This window comes from Micromesistius poutassou (assembly GCF_964030765.1).
Source record: "Micromesistius poutassou genome assembly, chromosome: 20".
Lineage (NCBI taxonomy): Eukaryota > Metazoa > Chordata > Actinopteri > Gadiformes > Gadidae > Micromesistius > Micromesistius poutassou.
In genome coordinates, this window is record NC_140290.1 from 3732811 (window position 1) to 3753974 (window position 21164).

At 44.0% G+C, this 21164-nt stretch overlaps 1 protein-coding gene across 1 annotated transcript; it reads left to right on the forward strand.

Moving 5' to 3' along the window:
- The first annotated feature begins 1487 nt into the window (after window positions 1-1487).
- Window positions 1488-9673, forward strand: lrrc3b (leucine rich repeat containing 3B). The gene is made up of 2 exons (XM_084485137.1): window positions 1488-1653; window positions 5388-9673. Exon 2 carries the CDS (start codon window positions 5559-5561, stop codon window positions 6357-6359), a length of 801 nt encoding a protein of 266 aa, XP_084341263.1. The 5' UTR covers window positions 1488-1653; window positions 5388-5558; the 3' UTR covers window positions 6360-9673.
- Window positions 9674-21164: the final 11491 nt, after the last annotated feature.

Genomic DNA, 21164 nt, shown 5'->3' on the forward strand with positions numbered 1-21164 from the left:
AGAGGCCATTAACCATGGGATCAATATGCATTTCCTGCTCTTGTACCTATTAAATAAACGCTGACAGGAAATACACAACAGTAAAGGCGAACTAAGAGCTAATGCAGCCCCTCTGATTCCAGGATAGAAGCTGATTCATGAATTGATAACCATGACTTTGACATCCAACACAACTCTACAATCACAAATGAAAACCCAGAAAACAATCGGTGTAATGAATAGGGTAGGGTTTAAGGTTTAGTTTAGAAACGTTTTTTAAAGCCAAATTCACAAAATGCTTCACAAAAGTACAATTCAAAAATAAATAAGACTATTAAACAGTAAAAAGAAACAAACACACACAAAGCAACAACAGACCTTGAAGGAGGTGTTCAGCCGATGCTGAGGCATGACCAGTGTGGATGGTATGACAGCCAGGCTTTCCGTCAGAGCCGCCCCTTCAAATGCAGCACCGCCACCTTTGGTTTTAAAGCAGAAATTAATGGAAAAAATAACGTCATACAAAACACATTGTATCTCGTACGCACACCAGTCACGTTTGCACATGCGATGCCACAGTGGAGCCGCACATAAAAAAACATACGCGTCATCACAAAGTGAATTCCAGAGAACCTTTTTGACTTGATGTCGTCATGGCAACCATGAGCAGCTGCGCACTCAGATGTTAAAGTCCACAAGTGACCGTCCAACCTCTGAACCCGTGCTTACCTGCTCGCTGACCCCCACATCGGATGGGGGCCCAATGTTTTACCTTACAGAAACATGTGCATACCGAGAGAGAAGGGAATCACTGGAGCATTATGGTTGGACCAGGGGAGGAGAGGCATTATGGTACCAGGTTGGACCAGGGGAGGAGAGGCACCAGGCCAGACCAAAATAGATCTCAGCTGTCTATGTAGAGCAGGTGCTGAACGGGGTCCATGCTTCCAATCATCTGCATCACAAACCCCTGCTGCACATCCGGTCAGCAACCTGCGACCTGATTAATCAGGTCACAGGTTGCTGAACGGACGCATTGTGACAACACATTGTAACGTCAAAGGTGAAGCTTTGAAGTATGAACTCTGGCACTAAAGTTTTAGATGCCACAGAATAGCTCTTCCGTTATAGAGCCATGTCAGTAGGTCTCTGGTTACCCCCTCTTGAAGAAAAGTGTATTTTGAACGTGCCATGACCACGCTATTTATAGACAGCTTGACCTTCCCTTGGTGACATAGGCCTATAGTTCACCACAACACAGGCACACAATTTAAATAATAACGCTTGGTTTATTTTATGAAAGAAAAAAAAGAAAAAATAATAGTGTCCATATGTGCTGTTCCTCTATTAACAGCGGTGGGGTGTGATATGAGTGTTCCTGTGAGACAGCGGCCATGCCTTTAAACGGTTCATTCATTTTCGCGGGTATCAGCTGCGCGCTGCCGTCGTCGGTGAGCAGAGCACGCGCCCGTCTGAACCCCTCCCCGGTTCTCAGAGCCGCTCTTGACTGTGGTCCAGGAGGGACGTGGTCCGCCGTGTCTGGAGGGACGTGGTCCACCGTGTCTTGGGGACCTGGTCCGCCGTGTCTTGGTGGTCCACCGTGAGCCCGGCTCCCTGTCTGAGAGGCTGCTCGTCGGAGATGTAACGGCTCTGTTTCCGTCCGTGTCGTCGCAGGTAAGATCGCCTGTTGCTCGTCCGCCGCCGCCGCTCGGTGCCCGTGTTCACATCGCCATGCACAGTTCCGTTACATTATGTTATGTTCTGTTCTGCTCGATGGTTTATTAATCCCAGGCTGGTTTCTCATTGAGCCGGGTTCTCCGGTGTGTGAGTCTCATTGTTTGTAGGTTAGTGTTGGCTGCTCCCCACCTTCCTCCTCCTCAGCCTTACATGTGTCGACGGTTCGCTGAAACCTTTCCATGGAAAACCCCGATCCCCGTTGTTCTGTCATTCTACATTTATAAATCTAATCAGGACCAGCACTAAGGCCAGGTCCACCCGATGGAGGTTATTCTACATTTATACACCTGGATCAGGTCCAGCACCAAGGCCAGGTCCACCTGATGGAGGAAATACCTTCCTAATTACACACTTGTGGAATTTAGAGAGCAATTTAGGGAGCACATTTTCCAATACATGATTGAAGTTCAAATGTTTTTTTCATATATCATATGTAGCCTATGCATATGTATATATATAATAATAATATATTATATATATTATTATTATTTTTTTTTTTCTTTTTTTTTTCTGTTGGTTCAGCCCTATAGCTAAATGACTGCTCTGGACAAAGTCCCTGTAGCCATCGTTGTAGGTAGGACCTACTAAGGCTCCGACGGCTGTCCCTTGTCACTGTGGGCCCAGAGGGGCCCCTGAGAGGAGTCGCTCACTGCATGTCTGACTCCAACAAATTATATTAAGGACTATAGGTATAGAAAAATCAATGGAGTTATTAAATCAATCCATACCTTCAGGGAAATAAATAATCTCACAAGTTAGGACAGACCTAATTTGTTGAAGGCCTATTCCATATAGGCCTTCGATATTAAATATCAACAAGTTCCAATTAAACAACATTTTTTAAAGAGCAGCTATCCCTCATGATATTATGATCTCTAAACAGTCGGATCTCAAACAGAGGTCCATTATAACCTCACTGTTCTCCTTCTTGGATAAGTATCAGCCACAAGTGGTTTGCTTTAAATGTTGTGTAGCTCATGACAACAGAGTGGTGTATATCCCAAGGTAAAGAATGCTATCCTCTCTCCTGATTTAAAAACAAGCATTAAGTTGCTACGTTGCCTCTACCCTCTGACACAGTGCAGGTGTCAGAGAATATACCCTCTCCGTAGAAAGAAGAATGAGATCTATTGGCTCCGTAATATAATAAAACAATAATATACTCAAAAGCTAATTACTGGAAACATCTTGTGAACGTCTCTTAATTTCCTTTTGGCCTAAAATCCTTTCCAGACCCTAACCCTAATTCACGTTATGTAAGTATAGTCTACAGAAGGCCACTCTAGATACCATAGCAGTCCTAGGTATTACAATAGCAGCAAAGTGGTACAGTTCATTATTGCTTTGTTATGGTTGCTATGAAGATGCCAAGGATGCTATGTCTTTGAGCTACTGGTATTAGATTGCAGGCCTACTTTGAACAGTTAAGTCACACACTGGCATATATGTTATTAATCCTACAGCATTGGTTGGGTCTTCAGGAGAGGCTAGCCTGGGCCTCTACTTCCAAGGTAAAAGTAAAGAAGTAAGGGCTAATGCAGCATCTCTGACTATAGGATAAATACTGAATTGTGACATTATGATAATCAGCCCAACAAACTCCAACACAGGAACATCAATGTTTGTGTAATCAATCTTGATTTGATTTGTAAAGCAGTAATAAAATTAAAATTAAAATATCATTGTAAAGCAATGATATTTTAACTGTAGGCCTTCCAAGACCGCTTTAGGAGTCACTGTACCACACACAATGATTTACTAACCCCCAATAGCACTAACTAACTAACTAACTAACTAACCCCCAATGCAATAAGTATCAAACTATGTTCCAAAACCTCTAAGAACGACAGCTCACCTGTTGTGCCTTCTACACACACTGTGAACCACCTGCAGGTACCTTCTTTACCCATGCTACGATACACACTAGGCTACCTAGGGTACCCTGGCCCTCTACGATAGGAGCTAGGCTACCTAGGGTACCCTGGCCCTCTACGATAGAAGCTAGGCTGGGGCCTAGGGTACCCTGGCCCCCTACGATAGAAGCTAGGCTGGGGCCTAGGGTACCCTGGCCCCCTACGATAGGAGCTAGGCTACCTAGGGTACCCTGGCCCTCTATCATACCAAATAGGCTACCTAGGGTACCCTAGCCCTCTCCAATCTGGTACATGATTCATCCCAGTGAATAAACAGCTCATGAGGCCTTGAAAGAGCTTTCCATAGGCAGCCCTTTCTGATTGGGCGATTGCCAAAGATTATAATTGGGCAGGCGTTTCTGATTGCAGGTCATGTTTCTTCACTTACAAAACAAATGGACGCACCTCAAGGGTTGAGTTTCTGGTATTTTAAATAGCCAGTATGTTGTGTGCATGAAAATAATCCTGATAAGTATAAATGGATTATACAGATACTGCTCACATTTAATGTAGAATGAGTGAACCTACTCAAGAGGCACAACGGACAGGGAATGGATGGGAATTATCTGTCATTTCATCTGTGTAACAAAAGTGATTCTAGGGCCTTCATCTGTTGTCTCTTCAACTGGACACTTTGACTCCATTATTAAAGTGGAACTGTTATCTGTTTGCTGTCTACTTGTGGCGGTAAAACGTTTCACTTAATTTCACACTGATGGTTTCAGCACAATTTTCCTTTCCACATGAATATTCTCCACTACGCTTCCCCCGCTTGCTTAATCGAGTTCTAACATGCGTAAAAAAACAAACAAGCAGGTGGCCATTTTTAAATCAATTGTTTAGTCTATGACTCAAATCCATGATGAAGCGATATTGTACTCAGTCTGTTTACCAAGCACAATAACATTGGCAGCGCAATGATAATTAGTACTGTTGATATGGTAGCGCAGCAGCTTAATGCATTTAGTTTCTGTCAGAATGGATGACGTATCTGTTAAAAAGCCTCAAGGAAAGTGCACCAATTAAAACTTGTCCTTCTCCCATTACCAATATCCCACACAAAGCCTTGGAATCAAATCAATATTGACTCAACAAGGTCATCAAAGGGAACAAATGCTCCCTTTTAAATGGAAGATGATTCCTTGTGTAAGTCCCTCCCAGCGCCACGGTGTAGAACTCCATGCATAGATCCGCCCCTGCCCCTCTCCAGACCTGTTGTGTGTGCTGGGGCCGGTGAACAGAGCCTCTTTACAGAGTCAATCAGAGAAGACGAACCGTCTCTATGTGAGATGTGTTCCACAACTTCCTCCTTCCTTAGCGTGTGAACATGTGCGGGATAGGAAGCCTCATGTTCATGTGTAGTTGACGGCCTCATTCCTGTTAGTAAGTTACGTTTTCTCTGTGGGGTTAAGTTAAGATTTCTACCTTTAGTCTCTGCGGTCTCTGTTTCTTTTTGTTCCATGCTGAAGGACATTTTAGTGTTTAATATGTTTTAGTTTGTGTTGTACCAATGACATGGTGGTATTCCTTTCTATTTCACAGAGGTAATTGAAAGTACGCTATTTTAGCTTGTCGTGCTCACAGCCGTATTATCTCCTATTTAAATGCCGTCCTGCACTGTAAGTGTACTTAAAACCAACACTGTGCCAAACAGCACAGCTCTGCTGGAGATCAGGCCGTGATTAATGAGGACTGTTTCTGGCGAGAGGTGGAAGTGACTCCCGTGCTGCCCCTTCTCTTCTCTTTGTTTGTTTTCAGAGCGCTGGCCGTATCATGACCCAACCCAGACGTGACTCTGCCGTCGTCGAGCACAGAGCGTGAGGCGGCCCTCTCCGTCCGGCACCATGGGGTGCGTGTGTGTGCGTGCGAGGGACTGAGCGGCGGCGGCGGGGGCACCCCCGGGCGGCATGCTGCAATCGGCCACTCAGCATGACTCTGCTGGACGTGTGGCTGTCTCGCTCGCTCCCCATGTGGCTGCTGCTCCAGAGCCTGGTGCTCATGGCTCTCTGCTTCCCCTCGGCCAGCATGTGCCCCAAGGGCTGCGTGTGCCAGCGCTTCGACCTCCACCACCTCCACCTGCACCACCAGGGCCTCAACGTCAACTGCAGCCAGTCCCGTCTGAAGGAGATCCCCGGCGACCTGCCCGTGGACACCGTGGTCCTCCGGCTGGACCGCAACCACATCGCCGCCGTGCCCGACCGCGTGTTCCGGGGCCTGGCGCTGCTGCGCGAGCTCAACCTGTCCTACAACGCCGTGGAGACGCTGGGCGAGGGCGCCTTTAGCGGCGTGGAGGCCACGCTGCAGGTGCTGGACCTGTCGCACAACCGCATCGCCAGCGTGCACAAGGACGCCTTCGCGCGGCTGAAGGCGCGCGTGGTGGTGGACGACAACCCCTGGCACTGCGACTGCGCCCTGCAGCAGGCCATCGGCGGCATGGCCCACAACCACGAGGCGGCGGCCCGCGTGCTCTGCCGCAGCTCGGAGCTCCGCGACCAGGAGGGGAGGCCCTTCCTGGCGGTGGACACGGACCTGTGCAACCTGGCCAAGCGCACCACGGACTACGCCATGCTGGTCACCATGTTTGGCTGGTTTGCCATGGTCATCTCCTACGTGGTCTACTACGTGAGGCAGAACCAGGAGGACGCCCGCAGGCACCTGGAGTACCTCAAGTCCCTGCCCAGCAAGCCCAAGAAGCCCGACGAGGCGGACGACATCAGCACGGTGGTCTGAGCCCCTGGCCGTACGTACGTACGTACGTACAGGCGACGACATCGGCGCCGTGGTCTGAGCCCCTGGCCGTACGTATGTACAGACGACGACATCGGCGCCGTGGTCTGAGCCCCTGGCCGTACGTATGTACAGACGACGACATCGGCGCCGTGGTCTGAGCCCCTGGCCGTACGTATGTACAGACGACGACATCGGCGCCGTGGTCTGAGCCCCTGGCCGTACGTACAAATGGACAAACCGTTCATGTGAAGGATGTTCATGCAAAGGATGTTCATGTGATAGGACTGGTTTTTAGTGTCTGTCTTCAAGGTGATGTGGGTGAGTCTCAACCTGTCTTAGAGCCTGTTTTGTAGAGATGTGGTCTCACGTGGTTTACAGTGTGTCTCAGTGGGGGGTTACTAGAGAACAACTCATTACTCCAACTCGGTTCTTTCCTACGTCGCCACAAACTGCCTCCACCGCTTGGAAAAATTTGAATCTCAGGTTTAAATTTTTGATAGGAAGCAATGTATTTTTTAAGAAACTAATTTGGAAAATCTGTATAGCAAAATTATTTTGTCTGATATGAACAGACATAAGAATGACCCTATAGCTAAACGTTTCAACATTGGGAGATTGAAACAAATTCTTTCAAAAGACACAAAAAAATTGTATGATAGAATGACTTTCTTGCCATTTCAAATATATTTTTATTTTTATTAAAAAATGGTCCATGACTCAATGATACATTTCTTGACAAATAGATGTCAGTTTTTACAAACAATGTTACTCGAAATGCATCATATATTTCCATGCATGCAATTCCTCATTCTGATGACAATGAGTCAACATATCATTAAATTCATATTTAGCTAACTGAATCTTGCAAAAAAGCGCATGTCAAAAAATTATTACTTCGGAATATGGGTCAAAACTATTTTGAACTATTTTGAAATTCATCCATGGATCAACAAAGCCGTACTTGATGATTTGAGATACAATAATTATTAGTTATATTGTATTTTTGGTATATTTTATTCAATACAAATGAAATAAATGTGTGAACAAAACTGCCAGTAACTTAGGTATTAAAAGAGTAGGCAGTTATTTTATGGGTCATTAACAAATACTTAAATATTATATATAAATATTAACAAATTCATTATCGTGATCTAACTTAGTGGCAACTCATAGATAGTTAAAAAAACATGCATACATTCTTTTCAAACGTAACAAGCCCCAAATGAATATTCTGAACCTGAAGGATTCACAAGACAACGCCATCTTTACTGTTTACAGGGTGTGGACCTCCACAGAGACTTCTTCCATTACTTTATGGTGTCATCGTGTCGATTCACCTTGTCAATTACTAGCAAATAAGCACAATGACGTTTTCTACCTGCTGAAATGGTAGATGTTTAGTTCATATAGCCCAGGTCGCCGGAGGGTTGGTGGTTTTATCAAAGATGTTCACCCAACAGACGTATATCCAATATACTGCTGCGTTGTTTAACTCGACTTCCTGGTAGAAAATCAACAAGGCATTAATACTACAGAGCAGATGACTGAATAGGAACAGGGAGAAAACAAGCGATCCTGTTGTGTTTGGGTGTTGTTGGTGGACACAGGTGTAGCTCATTCTGTTAATTATAGCTCTGGACGCATGCCAGCGGTGGCCATCAGTGATGTCATGAGGAGGAGCTCCTAGTCCGCTCCGCACCCCTGTAGTCCAAGGCCTATGGTCTTTACAGGGGTTGCAAAAGGCACTGTTTTGTTTTCTTTACCTCACATACTACGACGACAACTTTGCTAGATTACAAAGCTCACCCATTACTCTATTCTGAGGGCGCCATGATTGAACGATCGATGGACTCCCATACAAAATACTATAATTAAAGCTATAAATATAATGAAACTATTTGTTTCCAGAACCAAAAAGAATCACTGCCGGGCGTGTAGATTACTCTTATTTGCTTGTTTTAGCCCAAATTTAAATGTGTCTTTGGATGCACGTGTTTGAGTTGATGTGTGTGTGTGTGTGTGTGTGTGTGTGTGTGGCTGCACATGTATGTGTGTGTGTGTGTGTGTGTGCGTGCGTGTCAACGGAAGCAGGACAAAGGGAGAAAGCAACAGAGTGACAGATATTTCCATTGTGTGGCCAGCCTCTCGTACGTTGTAATGAAGCATTGTAATCGGCACGGCCCCATCACAGAACCAGTGGCAGGGTGTAATCACTTCAGCTAAACCAACACGCCGCCGCGCCCGCCTCTGGTGCGACACACGCCTCCTCATCATGGCTTTAATAACACGCGGCGCTGTCATGTGTACCACACACAGGGTGGAAGCGGTCCCATGGTTATTACTACATGGATCCCCTCTCTCCCGGGCGGCCCAGGAGGGGCAGGCTACGGATGAGCCGATAAGAAAGAAGGCATGTTTATACGTGAGGCCGGGCGGCAGGGGGGGGGTGCGGGTCGGAGAGGAAATTTGTTTTTTGATATTCCACACGACGACGATGTGTCAATAAGAGCCTCTGTTCTCCTGTGCCCTGTATGAAACACGAGTGCTCTCCGCCCATGTAATGGCATTTGTGTGTTAGTGAGCACGTGCACACAGAACTAATGGAACTCCAGCCCTCTACGTCTAAACGCAGCTCGAGACACAAGGCCATTTTAAGAAGAAAAACATTATTCAATGATGCTTCACATTTCATTTCAAACCCTAGCTTGTTATCTTTGTGTGAGCAGAGCGTGGTACATTTTGGTTCATAAGGTTTAAGGAGGGGCGAGAACAACACAGATTGAACAGAGTAGGATTGTACTGTAAATAGGAATGTCAGTGTAGTTTGAAAATACTTGAAGTCCCTTTAAACACTTTGTGATTGAATGTGCTACTGCCCCTGAAGTCGTCCTCCTACTCCTCCTCTTAGGATTGTTTAGAGACTAGTGTTTCACTGCATGTCCGGTGTAATGAAGAACCGTGTAGCCAAGGACCCGAGAGAACTTCTAAGTGCCTGAATAATTCTCTCACTTGCTTTTCTCCATTTCTTTCCTCCAAGTCTTCACATGTGCTGTTTCTTGCCACACGAAAACAATGTTCTCAGTTCTTTTTTTATTTTTTGTTCTTTTAGATGTGTTATTCTTTCAAAGTTACTGTGGAAAAAAACTAATAAAAGTGTGTAGAGAGCTGAGAGTTGTATGTTAAAGTTGTACAATGTCAATATTTTCATGCACATAATCGGAGTGATTGTTGGAATAAATCAAACTTCCTTTTGTAGACCAGTCACCGCTGTGTGTCTGTGGGTGTGCGTTTTTTGTGTGAGTCAGTGTGCGTGTGTGTGTGTATGTGTGCGTGTGTGTGCTTGTGCTTGTGTGTGTGTGTGTGTGTGTGTGTGTGTGTGTGTGTTGCGGTGGAAACACAAAGTTCAAAAGCTGCAACTGACTTTCATGCTTAGGCTGTAAAAGGCATGACATAAATAAAGGAAATATGCATTTTTATGTATCGTTTCTTTTCGCCTAAAATCAATGACGCAATGACGCGTGTTTCAGTCTTTTACTGCTAAGACATTTGACCCAGGGGGAACAATTGATTAACCACACAAAATAATGATTTGTATATAAGATCTAATTAAAACATGAGTACCTTGGACCTTTGCTCTGTATATAAGGGTGTATAATGGCACCGGTTATTGAGTTCATCTGTTCCTCCCTCATGTCTCATGCCGGCCGTTCCTGCATGTATTCAGTGTGCTTCAAAAATGACACATCTTCATAGGATTTAATCAAATCCAGGATACTTCTGTATTTGCAAGGCACAAATCATAGTCATACCAGGGAATGATATACACCCTCATAACTTTTACATTAACATTTGAGGGATTAAACCATCAAAGACGAGCCAAATCATCTTTTTTTTAACAGATCACACCCAAATGATCCCCTCATCCCTCGTTATTAACTGCATTAATCAGATCTGTAAAGCTATCTATAACTCCTAAATGGTTTAACATATTCTGCTAAGCAAAGTCGGTGGGTAAAAAGAGATGAGAAAAAGCCCACATTAAAAATAAAGTATGTGGCCGTGGGTGAGGACTCAGTCACTCAATCAGTCTGCATTTCAATGAACAGTGCTGGTCTGAGATCAGTCTGAGTCTCCTCACTCCTTCCTCTGTCCGTCCGTCCTGAAGGACATTTCTCCGGGACACCGTCCTGAGTCTCCTCCTCACTCCTTCCTCTGTTTGTCCCTCCTAAAGGACATCTCTCAGGGACACCGTCCTGAGCCTTCTCACTCCCTCCTCTGTCTGTCCGTCCTGAAGGACATCTCTCAGGTACACGGTTGAAGCTCGTCCCTTTTCTTTAATAATAATCATGAGGATGATTTATGGTGTGTGATAGATAGTGTGCAGACTGTACTTCACCATTCGATGCAGTATATAATAATGGTATTCATTTTTAATTAGGGAGAGATTGATCATCACAGCCTACATGAAAGTCCCAATATGAAATATGTTCCTCATCTCAATGCTTATGACAGCAAAATGAAGATCACGACGGTAGGGCTGTAACAAACTAACCTTGGGTTTTTTCATTTAGATTTCACAATTTCGATGTGTTGAAACCGAGTTATTCAGACACGGACGCGCTTCAACAAAAAACCTGCAGATGTTTTAGTCGTCACAAAGGCTTCTTGTTTCTAAAGATTTCAGCTTTATAAATATAAAATATAAATAAATGGCTTGTCCATTGCGACACAAACACCTCCATTTATTTTATTGTCAATAGTTATTACATTTATTTCCAATAGTTATTACATTTATTTTGACTCCTGATCATTGCAGTGATTCCCTATGAGATGCTTGGCCCTACTGTATCATGGTGATGGTCACAGCAGGTCTCAGAGATGTCTCAGTACAAGTTCAACCACTCTGTGGTGCTCCGTTCCCTTCAGCAGGTACAGGCCGTCTTATGGATATGTTTCCTGGGGATTACATTGTTTGACAGCCATGGCATCTCCATCCTCACACAAAGTGGAACCTCCTCTGAGCTACTGATCTGCCCCGCCTCAGCGTTCAGCGAGGCGGCGGCTGCCTCAGACGTAGTGGGTGTGTAATATCCCACTGTCATGATGCTGTGGACTTGATGAAAGAGAGGGCCTCAATGAATTCAGCCACAAGAACCCCTGAATACACTGGGCTTTTGTAAATCCCAATGGCAATTTAAGACCATTTCTAATCTCTAAATCTCTAAATACCAGCTGTGGCTTCTTAGGAGCCGGGCCGTGTTATGTGGACACTCCTAATGGTCCTCTAGTGACGTGTGTTCCCCTCCAGTGGTGCTGGTGCTGGGAACAAAGTCACTCGCAACACACATCGTGCTCAGCCACAGCTTCAGAATTCTCTCTCACAGCAAGGCCTGGTTCTAACCACTAAAGATACAAGGTTGCTCTGCATTCATTTCATTTGAAAGGCCTGAAGAAGGTACCTCTGTTTGGACGGGTAATGAGCCCTAGGCCTGCCCCTGTAGGGTCCAGCCCAGGGTGACCTTGGTCCCTGGAGTCCTCCTCTAACGACAGAAAAGCCCCACCCTGTGGGACTTCCGTGCATGATTGGGAAGGAAGTATATGCTTTTCCCTTCCATGGGTCCCTTCCATTGCATAGAAGGATATCCATTTCCGTAAAATGTTTCCAATATTGCTTCTTGTCATGTTCTGATTCATCTTGCTCTTGAGACTGTAGAGTGGACACAGCTCATAGGAGGTCTTATAGTATTGATGCATGGAACTTCTGGACCTCCCAGCATTCAGATAGGAACCATTGTCAAAAGCCTTTAGATTATTATCTCAAGTCTGATTCACAGACCAGCTCTGGGTGAAAGGGGCCTCTCACTGTCATTACTTCATATTCTTTCAACCAATCATTTTGCTGGAGGCAGGGATCTATTAGCACTTAATTGGCAAACAGAAACACACAAATCCTTTTCTGAAGCCTCATCCACCTGGAAAATGAGTTACCTCAGTAGAATCGATTATAGTTTACAACAAGCTGGTGCAGTCATCCAGCCTTTATGATTGATTGGTGCTGGCCTACAAGGCGGTCAATGACTGCCTGCCTCCAAGCGTTAGTCAGACTGCAGTCAGTGTGTAATGTTAATGTAAAGATTGCTCTGTACATTAGTTTTAACCAGGCTGCTTCTTGTTAAAGGTTAAAGGTTCAAAGGTTTTGTTTTCTTGTGTGGGAGGTTCGTGAGTTCAGGACAGTTAGGATCAGAATAGCACTTCCATTTCGAGTTTGTGTCCATTGATGAGCATGATTCCAGCAGACAACTTTCAACCCTATGAATCAATGGAGGAATGCCTTGACAATGGCTAGAGATAGGTCATATATACTTATAAAACCCAATATTTTCCTCAAATTGCTTTATTTGTCTTTATTAATCTTTATCTGTAAAACAATGTATCTGAAATTACATGATGATTCGATTTTATATGTTTCAATAATAATCCTTACAAATGATTGGCACCTTTCAAAAAACCTAACCCAGGCATGACAAAGTAGAGGAAGAGCCAAATGTTCATTCCCTTTCATTTGGTGATATATATAGAGATAGACATATATTTGGCGCCAGCGTATTGATTCTTGTCTCGCATGAAGAAGGGCAAGGATATATCGCCGTATCGATATTTTTCTCCCATGACATGTGTGAACATGTGTCATGAGTTTATGGTGACTACGTTTACACCTCAACATCTTGAGCAGGACTATTTCTATCCTATTCCTCACACACTTCTTCACCATGCTCAGCACATCCATCCAGAGGCTGTGCCCCCACCCAGGGGGGGTCTCCAGGGCTTCCATCGCTGGCTGTTGTTGGAGGAGGTGCCTGCTGATTCAGGGGGTCATATCGACTGGAAGCCGGTTTTATAGGAGGGCACAGAAAACCTATGGTCACTAGTTTAGTACCCGAGCCCTGGTACATGAAGAAGCAGACCCATTACCAGTGAATCTGTGTTTGTCCTACGAAGATGCCTCTTTGAAGGTCGGTCAGACTGGATGAAGGGGTTCCAGCTGGACTGGGGTGCCTCCCATGGGCTTAGGTGTTTGCTAGCACCCTTGGTTTAGTCGCTGTGCTCAGAGACTGCCGACTGGCCAACAGGTGATTCCATAGACCATCTTTGGGACCCATAAAAATGAAATTAATTATTTTCAGTTTATTCCATTTCTCCATTTCTTCATTTCTTCACCTCCCCCCAGGTAGCATTTCGATTGCATTTAGATTAACTTTTCAAGGTTTTCCCAAAGATTCTATAGGAGGCTTCCCCTCTCCAGTCACCCATATGGCCTCCAGGTTAATAAGTCAGTATGTCAGTTCCCTGACATAGCAATGTCCTCATTATGGTTTGAGACTCCCAAAGGCAGCTGTTATTTAGAAAATAATCTTGGTTGACAGGCATTAAATATTATATGTGTACTGAGAAAACACTGTATATCAATCAATGCACAAAGCTGTAACTTAGCATATTATGATATTATTATTGATATTGACTTATAATTGTCAACAATTTCTTTGTGAAAATATGCTGTTATTTCAGGGTTTATTACTAACGGTTCTGCACAGTGTCCTAAATTACTAAACACAATAAAGACATTGAGCGTTAAACATGGAAAGGCTGAGTAAGAGTCAAGTCTGGCGTTGCAGTCGAGTCAGGTAGATTGCCCATTTGCTATGAAACTGGATATGGGTGAGAAAAGATTTTATTAAATTTAAAATTTTTATCTCACATATATTATCTAGCATTTTGGTTTGTAGGTGCAGTCCATCAATTCCAATTGTAAATGTGAATGTTAGATTTAATTATCTTTAAAAAATATATAGATCAAGCAATGAACATCAATTTGAATGTGGTTAAAATATGAATCACATGAAGTGATTTCCGAGTTCCTTTTTTACCCTTGTTAAGGAGAACTTTGGGATTGGTCTTCACATGGTGTTGTCTAAGTGACCTCTGATTGGTCCAGTGTTGAGCGAGGGCCGTTAAGGGGCCTTGGCGGGACCCTGTGGGGCCCCAGGCCGTCCACAGAGGTCCTCTGCAGTGGTCGTCTTTGTCAACAGGCTCAGATTGTTATAACCTGGCTGACAACACTATGGAAAGGATCCCTACAGAGAACCTTTCTTTACCTTTCTCTTGATCATGTCACTTTGGTGTTAACGTCTCACTAAATAAGAAGTCTCCCTCTGAATTTTCATTATTTGGTTCATTAGTTCACATTTAGAGAGGTAGAATTGAAATGAGAACACACATCGGGTCACACACATCCTGAACATATAGGGAACCATTCTGATGGGTTTTCAACCTATGAAAGATGACCTTTGGTGACATTTCCTCCTTGAGAAAGCTTTGAAATGGCATCTGGATCCAATATCAGATTATGTAAGATATTGCTTCTCTGACCCGGAGCACCTTAAAGTAATGGTGTGGTGATGGATGTACACCCACCAGCCCTGCTGTTTTTACCTCTGCTGCTCTCCGGGTTTTTTAGCACGTAAGGTTATTTGACGAGTGGTTGTTGTTGTGGTTTGCTTTCTTGGACGGGAGCCTACTGTATGTGGGATGGCCAGCCAAGAAAGCGAGCAGACTGGGAATAGCAGGGCTGAAAGCGGAGGAACGCTTTTAGTCCTTTCACACTTTTTTTTCAGTGCGACTGCCGAAACACGCCGCTAATTTTTCTCGCTATCTTCGTTTTCTAGCGCGCTCAGAATTGACTGCGAGGTGTGAAACCTCATTAAAAGAATCAAATCAGCGCTTCCATCAACTCCGCTCTGCAACATGGTAAACATTTGGATCACAATGTGCAGGGCCTGGCCAAACGCCCCCCTACGGAGTGCTGGCTGATGAAAACATTCTATCTACAGCCATGTTTCCTGTGTCTGAGGGATATGTACATCCATGTTTACAGCAATTACCATACGCCATTGGAATAAATAGATAAATGGAACAATTGCATTTTTAAAATTAGGTCTCACAGCAGAAAAGTAATTCTAAGTAAATGCAACACCTTTGTGTCGGTGTGAAAAGGTTATTTCATTTCAGATTTCTAAAGATGTGCCAACGCTTCCTTTTAGCCCTTCAATTTGATATTGAGTTTTGACAGCATGAAACCTTGAGACCTGCAGGCCTCTCCACTTTGCTCACAACAAAAGCACACGTTCACCATCGGCCTCTGACAGTCAGTCAGCGTCGGCCCAGGGTCCGATGTGCATCACTTCACCAGCACTCTGCTTTCCGCTAGTTAAGCATTTGTCCCTGCACATCATCTGCTCCTCTTAGTCTTGAGTCATGTGTAGGTGACAGGGTGCGTCGGCCTACACAGTGCAAATACACAACATGTCCACAATGTTGGCCATCTCTCTGGCTGAGAGCTTGTGTTGTTTCTGGCCAAATGTTTTATTTTTCAGTGTGCAAGACATTTGTATTATAGCCTTCAGTAGATAAAATGAAAATCAATGTGCGTCATGTGTCGCCGTGTATCCATTAAGCGTTCCATTTGTCTCCTGCTTATACAGGTCTCCCATCAGGACCCAACGTGTCATTAAGGAAATAAGATAAAATGTGCAACTCGATTTTATTTGCGAATCAAATCACGTTTGCAGTTTTTCACCCACAGAATGATTATTTCTCCTGCATGCTTGTCTGAATATTATCGTAATTTATGTCTGGCATTCCCCTCTCTTTTATAACCACGACTTGTGAACGTGTGGTGCTGTGTTTTATTGTGATCACCTTCTCCTAAGTTGTCACGGGAGATATCTGGAGAACATAGCGTGCTGCAGGATGCTGCTGGTGTCCAAGTCCCCACACATTGGCTCACTCTGCCATGAAGCCAGAATCAGGCTGAAATGTTCTTTATTCCTGTGTCAGCGCTCCTCACTTCTATCATTCTGGTCTCACATTCCAATAGAAGATGCCGTTAAGTCTGCACCGTGAGCAACCTCCCAGAGCTCCTTTCAGTGAAGACATGTCGATAAGTTTGATGTTTGATGTGTATGTGACACACACAAACGTGTGTGTGTGTGTGTGTGTGTGTGTGTGTGTGTGTGTGTGAACAGTTTGCCTGCGTATAATTGATCCTCACTGATCCTTTTCAGAAGAGCTCCCGCGGTCCTTGTTGGAGTAATCCTGACAAGGATGTGGGCCCTCTCGCTTTCTCAGTAATTGGACATCGTTCACTGGGCTACAGCAGCAAAAGGTTAGGACATGGAGAGATACCATCTCTCACTGGGCAGCCAAGGGTTAGGACAGGGGGAGATACCATCTCTCACTGCGCTACAAAGGGTTAGGACAGGGGGAGATACCATCTCTCACTGGGCAGCCAAGGGTTAGGACAGGGGGAGATACAATCTCTCACTGGGCAGCCAAGGGTTAGGACAGGGGGAGATACCATCTCTCACTGCGCTACAAAGGGTTAGGACAGGGGGAGATACCATCTCTCACTGGGCAGCCAAGGGTTAGGACAGGGGGAGATACCATCTCTCACTGGGCAGCCAAGGGTTAGGACAGGGGGAGATACCATCTCTCACTGCGCTACAAAGGGTTAGGACAGGGGGAGATACCATCTCTCACTGCACTACAAAGGGTTAGGACAGGGGGAGATACAATCTCTAACTGGGCAGCCAAGGGTTAGGACAGGGGGAGATACCATCCCATCAATGCATTGAGGGATATTTTAGATTCCTCTTGCCGAAGAACAAAATTGTTTTATTTTGTCATTTTTTTCTGTTTTTTATATGGCAGAGATCGGATAGCAGCGGAAAACATATGTGTATTCCCAATAAAGATATCATATACTATAGATACACCACAGTATTATATCAATAACTGGATTTTCTTTGTATATAGATAGAGACTTTGTTCAAAAATGATAAATATGCTACTGAATCAATGAGTCACTGAATGAATAAGGGGTTTTAGTAATCAGTGTGTGGGTAGTAATGGTGAGAGCACAGTTGCTTTAGTAAAAAGGGGTCCACATTATGAGGTCCTTTTACTTTCAGCCCCGAGATATTTCAATGGTTGGGAATAAAAGGATTCTTGATGTATTCCTTCTGTATCTACAAATGCTTACTGCCCTCTGCTCATGCAGGGTAAGACTGGGGTTCAAACTTCAGGATTCATCTTACACACACAAGCATATTCACCAGTCCATGGAGCAGTGACTGGAGGCCCTGCTCCTCCGTAGACCCTCAACCTCTCATCACCCAGCAGAAATCTAGTGCCATACGATTTGCGTCTCGGCTGTACCAAGATGGGGATAATGTTTCATCATGAACCGGGTTCATGTGTTACCGAATGTGTTCAAACATCCTCTAGATGGCGCTATTGGTCATATTTTCCCATGAGACCGACGCATGCATTCATGACTTAAATGCTGTAATAAAAAAGTGGAAGATACGATGCATGCATACTCTACATGTGTGTTATTGTGTGTGTGTGTGTGTGTGTGTGTGTGTGTGTGTGTGTGTGTGTGTGTGTGTGTGTGTGTGTGTGTGTGTGTGTGTGTGTGTGTGTGAGTGAGTGAGTGAGTGAGTGAGTGAGAGAGAGAGAGAGGGCGTACTACACGTTTGTTCGAATAGTTCATTTTAGATTTTAGCTCCAATGAAGATTGAGAATGAACTCCCCTTCGCAGCTCTTCGTCAACTCAAGCTGCTTTGTAAATGACAAACCAGACCAATAATACTAGACTTGATCTGAACCAAGAAACAGCAAAAGAGGATCAAGTCTATCTCTAAAAAGCATAAATCTCTTTATCCGTATCCCAATCTCTTTAAGATTTCATACATTTCTCTCATTAACCTTAAACAATCATATGCACACATACATATGTCATTTATTACTGTACGTATTTAACTATTTATTTATTTAGTTAGTTAGTTTGTTAGTCATTCTGCTGGTATTCACCAAAGACATCGTACGCAGTTTCCCTGAACTATCCGTACTACGAACGGAACGGTGTACTTCAGTCACTACGCTAAAATATCTGCGTGTCTTCCTCTCCCTCTCCTACCCGACGACGTTAGTACCGCCGAGCGCGAGAGAGAGGATGTCGCACGCGGAGAGGCTCGAGGGCAGCAGCGAGGCGGACCGGAACAGTAGCATGATGGGTGAGCTCTCTAACATCACCACAACAGTTACCTCACTAATCTGATCACTGAATACGTTAAACCACTAGTTTACGGTGTAGTTGAAGGGTGTTGAGTCCCGCCGCCTCGGGTCGGTCTGCTGTTTCCTGGGTCTCACAGATCAGCTCATAATATGTTCCTGGAGTACGGGGATACTTCATGTCCGTACTAACATGTATTACTACTACCACATGTAGTACTACTACAGTACTACTTGTAGTACGGCTTGTTGGAGTTGTTCGGTGTGATTGTGCGCCTTTGTGGATACAAGCTATTCAAGTGTTTCTTTATAACTTTGTGCCATAGCAGTGAGTGACTACAGGGTACGCTATCTACGTAGCTAGGTTAACGTTACGCTATCTACGGAGCTAGGTTGAAGTTTTAGGCTAGCCTATCAACAGGTTGTCAGTCTACGTAACTAGGTTAAAGTTAGGGTAGCCTGCTAGCCTGTCAATAGGTAGTCAGTCTACGTAACTAGGTTAAAGTTAGGGTAGCCTGCTAGCCTGTCAACAGGTAGTCAGTCTACGTAACTAGGTTAAAGTTGGGCTAGCCTGTCAAAGGTAGTCTGTTATGGTTAGTAATGTTGGCCACACTTTGTCAGATTGTTACATCCAGGTTTGATAGTTAGTTGTGTAGGATGTCCCGTCTGCGTTTATGTATGGATCATCATTACATTGTCATTGACTCCACTAGCCCTAGCTTCATTTCTTGTAATTGTTTAGGAAACCTAGAAGCTTATGGCTTTACAGACTATACATATTTGGCCTGTAAAGCTTGTTAAGACTGTAACTGTGATTAAGGGCCGTACTAATCCATGTTACTTCAGTTGATATTGACGGGAGGGTCAGGGGGTAGTAGTCTATTGAACAGCCGAGCCAGAGTGCATGTTGAACATAGTGCTGCGTGGTGTGCATGACATTCAAATACCACAGTGAGATGTTTGGATGAAACAGCTGACACTACCCTGTTTAGTTCCAGTATGTTCATATGTTCATGTGCCTTTTGTATTGTTATATTTAACTAGTCAAGCTCACAAACTCATCCAAAATGTCCAGTGACAAGCAGCACTAGCTAATATATATTTTTCAAAGGCTGGCATCTGGTATTAGGCATACTAACATTCTGATGAAGAATGTTGATTAGTTTGATCTATCTGGGAGAGGTCGGCTTGTCATTAGTTAAAATTGACAGCGTCTTCTCTATCCCTTTCGAAGTATGCAGATAGACGTCCTTGCAGCCTCTGAATTGGGAGAAAATATCAAATGTTGTGACTCATTTGAGCTCACTTCTGGTTGTATTTTGAAGTAGCCCTTTGATAACTTACAGCTGGATAAAGCAGCCCCCTTCATCATGTCCTCAAGATGAGGAACAGTTCTGATATTATACTGTCAAATCTTATATATATATATATATATATATAAAACATTAGTTTGGTTGTGCAGCTTCATTTCCAGATAAACAGGTCAATCATATCTCTGCAATGCCGTGCGACCAATGGAATGGTATGATCAGTATATTTCTTAGTCAGAAAATGCCACTCTTCCACCGCATTCTGTTCTAACTAGTACTGTGGCAGTGTGATCGTTTGCTCTCTCTTCATTCCACGTTAGAGCAGAAACACTTTGCAGTGGATTAGCCAAAAAAGGGGGCCTACAGTTGTTCTCAACGTGGATCAATGAGTAACCCTGCTGTAAACTAGTATTCAACACTCAAAGTAGTTTGTTGCTTGGAGAAATAATTTCCTTTCCTATTGCAGGTTCACATTGAATTGAATGAAAGAACCCATTTGTTTAGTTTAATGATAAACCTGGTACAGCAGTCTTCCCTCTTATACTCTATAACTATTTTGCTATTCTGCCTCCTGTAGCATTTGATCAACTGTATTTAATCTATTGGTATACAGGCAGGCTGAACTTGGTGTTAACTACAGCCATGGTTTTCATTTGTTATACTTTAGCAGCTGGTAGTCGTTCACAGATACAATAAGAAAAATCCCACAACAAGTAGAGGGTGATTAAGTTAAGATGTTCTGAAAATAAGATTTTCTTTTTTTGTGAATCTGCGTTTCTCACAGCCTTGATAAACATCTTGTGCAGCTCTCTGCAGGTTTCACAGCCAATTCCCACACTGTGACTTTGCTGAACATTCGAGTGATCTGCGATTCGTCACTTGTCTCCAATACAGGAAGTGGTGGGGAGACGGTGTGAGCTTGCTTTAACAGCAACATGGCCAAGAGGCTGTCACATTTCTTGGATTTAGCTTGTCAAGCAGAGGATGCATACGTTCAGAGGATAATAGCTTCTCTTTGCATCACTGTGTAGAGTGGTCTCTCCACTGAGCCCATTCTGCTCGCTAATCAAAACAGACTTAAACAAAACCACTCCTACTAACGCAAATGTAAATTTCAGAGGATGTTATTAAACCAACTTGACTATTACAGATTCAGTATTGCTTACAATAGCCATTTAAGCAGAGAGAGCCTAGCATATCAATTCATCATCGTGTCTCGTGTGCCCCTACGTTTCTTGGTGTAACCCTAAACTGATTGGAATATAAAGCTCACATATATAATAGACTCACCAAATCGGGCAAATTATTGTTTTAGTAAAACAGTGAACTTAGGCTGTTACTCAATGCACAGACGTGGAGGCGA